This window comes from Chenopodium quinoa, unplaced genomic scaffold (genome assembly GCF_001683475.1).
Source record: "Chenopodium quinoa cultivar QQ74 unplaced genomic scaffold, ASM168347v1, whole genome shotgun sequence".
Lineage (NCBI taxonomy): Eukaryota > Viridiplantae > Streptophyta > Magnoliopsida > Caryophyllales > Amaranthaceae > Chenopodium > Chenopodium quinoa.
In genome coordinates, this window is record NW_018743722.1 from 2,990,869 (window position 1) to 2,994,043 (window position 3,175).

Genomic DNA, 3,175 nt, shown 5'->3' on the forward strand with positions numbered 1-3,175 from the left:
CTTTTTATTATTAATTTTTACTCGACTTCCGACGATCGATTTCGACGCTCCAAGCTCGAATTACCAACGTCTAAATATTTAACACTCTGGCGACAAATTAATTTCTTCCGAATTAATTCGTCGAGTCGGTTCGTATATTTTTCTTGGGTGTGACCCGAAGGGCTCAGTCAAGATTAAGCTTTAATATTAATTATATTAATATTACTGCTCGGAAGCGGCCTCCACCCAGGCATTTCGATTACTTGACCTTACTGAATATATTAGCTTTCTAATAATTCTGAACACTTGTTCGAAGGACACCATTCCTTTCAAAATAAACTCTCATTGGGTGTAAGGTTTGGAGGTTAGTCAAATTAAAGAAAGAAATATTCTATTAATAACCCCAAAAACAATAAATAGAATCATTAAATAACCATAAATCAAACTCACAATTACATGCTTCACATACCCCATAATGATCACTCATAGATATTACAATGCACATACCCCATAATGTGATATGGGAGAGAGCTGCTCAGCCAAAACAACAATTCATTGCCTGGCTGGCCATTCAGCATAGATTGAAGACCAGGGATCGGCTACACAATCAGTGGGATATCTCTGATAAGAAGTGTTTACTTTGTGATGTCTGTGATGAGAATCATAGTCATTTATTCTTTGAATGCTTTTACAGTAGCAGAGTTTGGCAGGATGTTAGAGATTGGATGGGCTTTGGTCCTGAGATCCTCAAGCTTAATACTCTGGTTCGAGTTTGCAGAAGGTTTAGAAACAGATTCCAGAGAACTATGGTGCAGGCCTGCATTTTAGCTGTTATCTACCAGATCTGGAGAGTCAGAAATGTAGCTTTCTGGGAAAAGAAAGTTATGAACATACCAAACATTGCTAGGTGTATAAAGTCTGATGTAAAGCATAGATTACTAGCTATAGGAGGAAAGAAGCTACGTGTAAAAAATAGAGAATGGCTAGAGAGCCTAAGTGTATAGGTTGTATTTTGTATATGACCTTTGGGGTCTTGTATAGCTTTTGGTAGCCTGTTTTCAGGCTTTAGTTTGTACTGATTGTACAGTTTTTGGTTGAGCAATACAACTACTTACTTACCAAAAAAAAAAAAAAATGCACAAATCATCCCATATACCACATATATAATTTAAATCCCTTGCATAAATCACTTTATTCAACATTAAATAACACAAAAATTGAATACAATGCACATAAAAAGAATTCATCAACTTAGATGCCCATCCTAAGACTACCCAAAACTCACCGATAAAATGACACAACTAGTACCCAAGTTAAAAGAGTAAAATGAATATTAAAATTCATTTTATTTTAAAATATTTATACAACACACTAATTTAATTACATACTTATTATTTTAAATAAATGCTAAATTAATTAATTTTAGATAAAATAATTTTCAAAAAACAACATTTTAATTTTAAATCAAGTACTTAAATCCAATCGTTAGATTTAAAAACAATAGGTGCCCAAAAACTTTAAACTGACTTTAGTGGTAATTAAATCGAACCTAAGCTCCCAGATACCACTTTGTAACACCCCAATAATTCTCTTTTAAAACCTGTGAATACCCTAAATAAAATCCAAGAGAATTACTGGCGTGCTACCGCCACGTTTTCAAATGTTAAGGCTTTATCAGAAATTAGTAGCGGAAAAACTAACTCAGTCATAAATAAGTTTCAAAACCAACAACCAAAACCAAATTAAATCTTACAACTTGGAACCATTAAGACCCTTATTCAAAACCCCACAAAAGTAGTAAATAAATAAAACAAGAGTTTAAATAAATTCAAACTTATGAAAAGAAATAAACTGCGAATAATAACCAACTCTCTACTCAAAATCCCACAACCCTTAAGCGATTGCTGCATATGTAAGAACCTGTGGTTAATTTTCTCCCCAATATTACAAGTGTAATGATTGGATCGTTACAGGGTCATTGAAAGACGAAGGCCATGACCAAAGAAGACACACAAGAAAGCACGCAATCAGCAAAGCTGAGTACATACAAGCTGCGAAAATAAATTAAGAAATACCTAACATGCTACTAATAATCAAGCATAAGCATCATTAAATTATAGACTCAACACATAACTCAACCATCAAATTTATTAAGACCTCACTAGTTAATGTTAACTAACTCATTTATTTATTTCATTGGATTTTGTAATAGACAAGGTTATCCAACCCATGCTCCATTTGGAACATTAATAAAAGAAAAACCCCATGCCTCCTTTCATTTATAAAATATTTAAAAATACGGGGGACTACTGAGCACTCAAGCTATGTACTCTTTCGTACAAAGTCACTATGTAGTCCGAGCTTTAGTGGAGTTCTTTTGGGACACCACCAACACCTTCCATATTCGTTGGGGTGAGATGACTGTTACCCCTGTTGACTTTAGTCTCATTACGGGATTAGAGTTCACTTTTGTCCCGCTCCCTTTCGATAGCGAGATTGTTGTCTTTTCTCCAGAGGTACTGCAGATGTTGGGCCATATAACTATTCGGGCTCGTGCTGAGGTTGATCCGACGTAGCTTAGCACTAGATGCATTCGTCGGAGCACTCTTGCGGCGGTCTTTTAGGATAGTGCGACCACCCAGAGCAGCAAGTGTGCATTTTTGCTCTTATCCTGTTGTCAGGGACCTTTTCTCCCGACAGAGGTACTCGAGTGCTACTCTACTACTTGCCTTCTCTTCGCGACCTTCCTACAGTCGGGTCGTATGATCGGGCCATCTTGGCCTACGTGGACTTCCTAGTCGGACTGCGACTTGCTAGTCGTCATAGATCCTTTGAGGGAGACTGTTGACCTTATGTTTTGATGATGACTCAAGAAACCTAAGCAAACCTATATAAGTTTAACTTTTGTTTTTATCTTTGAACTATGACAGGTTTATGCTATGGAATTCTTGAGTGAGAAGGGAGCATGGATCATGGTCTAAGTCAGTTATGAAAGGATAAAGAAGTCAATCAAGTCGTGTTCCTTTAGTGAGGAACTGAAGCTCCAGAGTTGAAGCTTCATAGGAGAGTTCCTTGTATGAGGAACTGAAGCTTCAGAGTCGAAGCTTCTCAGAGTATCAAGGAGTTTAATATATTTTATCTTTATGTTAGGCATCTTGTATTTATGCGAAGTACAATGATAATTTAAGGTTTAAGT

The 3,175-nt window shown here is 36.2% G+C and overlaps 1 protein-coding gene across 1 annotated transcript; it reads left to right on the forward strand.

Annotated features, from left to right (window-relative positions):
- Window positions 1–476: 476 nt before the first annotated feature.
- LOC110684601 lies at window positions 477–2,960 on the forward strand. Its single transcript, XM_021861039.1, has 2 exons — window positions 477–944; window positions 2,910–2,960. The coding sequence occupies exons 1-2, from the start codon at window positions 477–479 to the stop codon at window positions 2,958–2,960; spliced, it is 519 nt and encodes a 172-aa protein (XP_021716731.1).
- The last annotated feature ends 215 nt before the right edge of the window (window positions 2,961–3,175 follow it).

Excerpts from the sequence above, each read along its gene's own strand:
- LOC110684601 (XM_021861039.1), top strand. The coding sequence starts at position 477 with ATGCACATACCCCATAATGTGATATGGGAGAGAGCTGCTCAGCCAAAA. Across the intron at positions 945-2,909 it reads TAGGAGGAAAGAAGCTACGT|GTTTATGCTATGGAATTCTT; the intron begins GTAAAAAATAGA and ends GAACTATGACAG.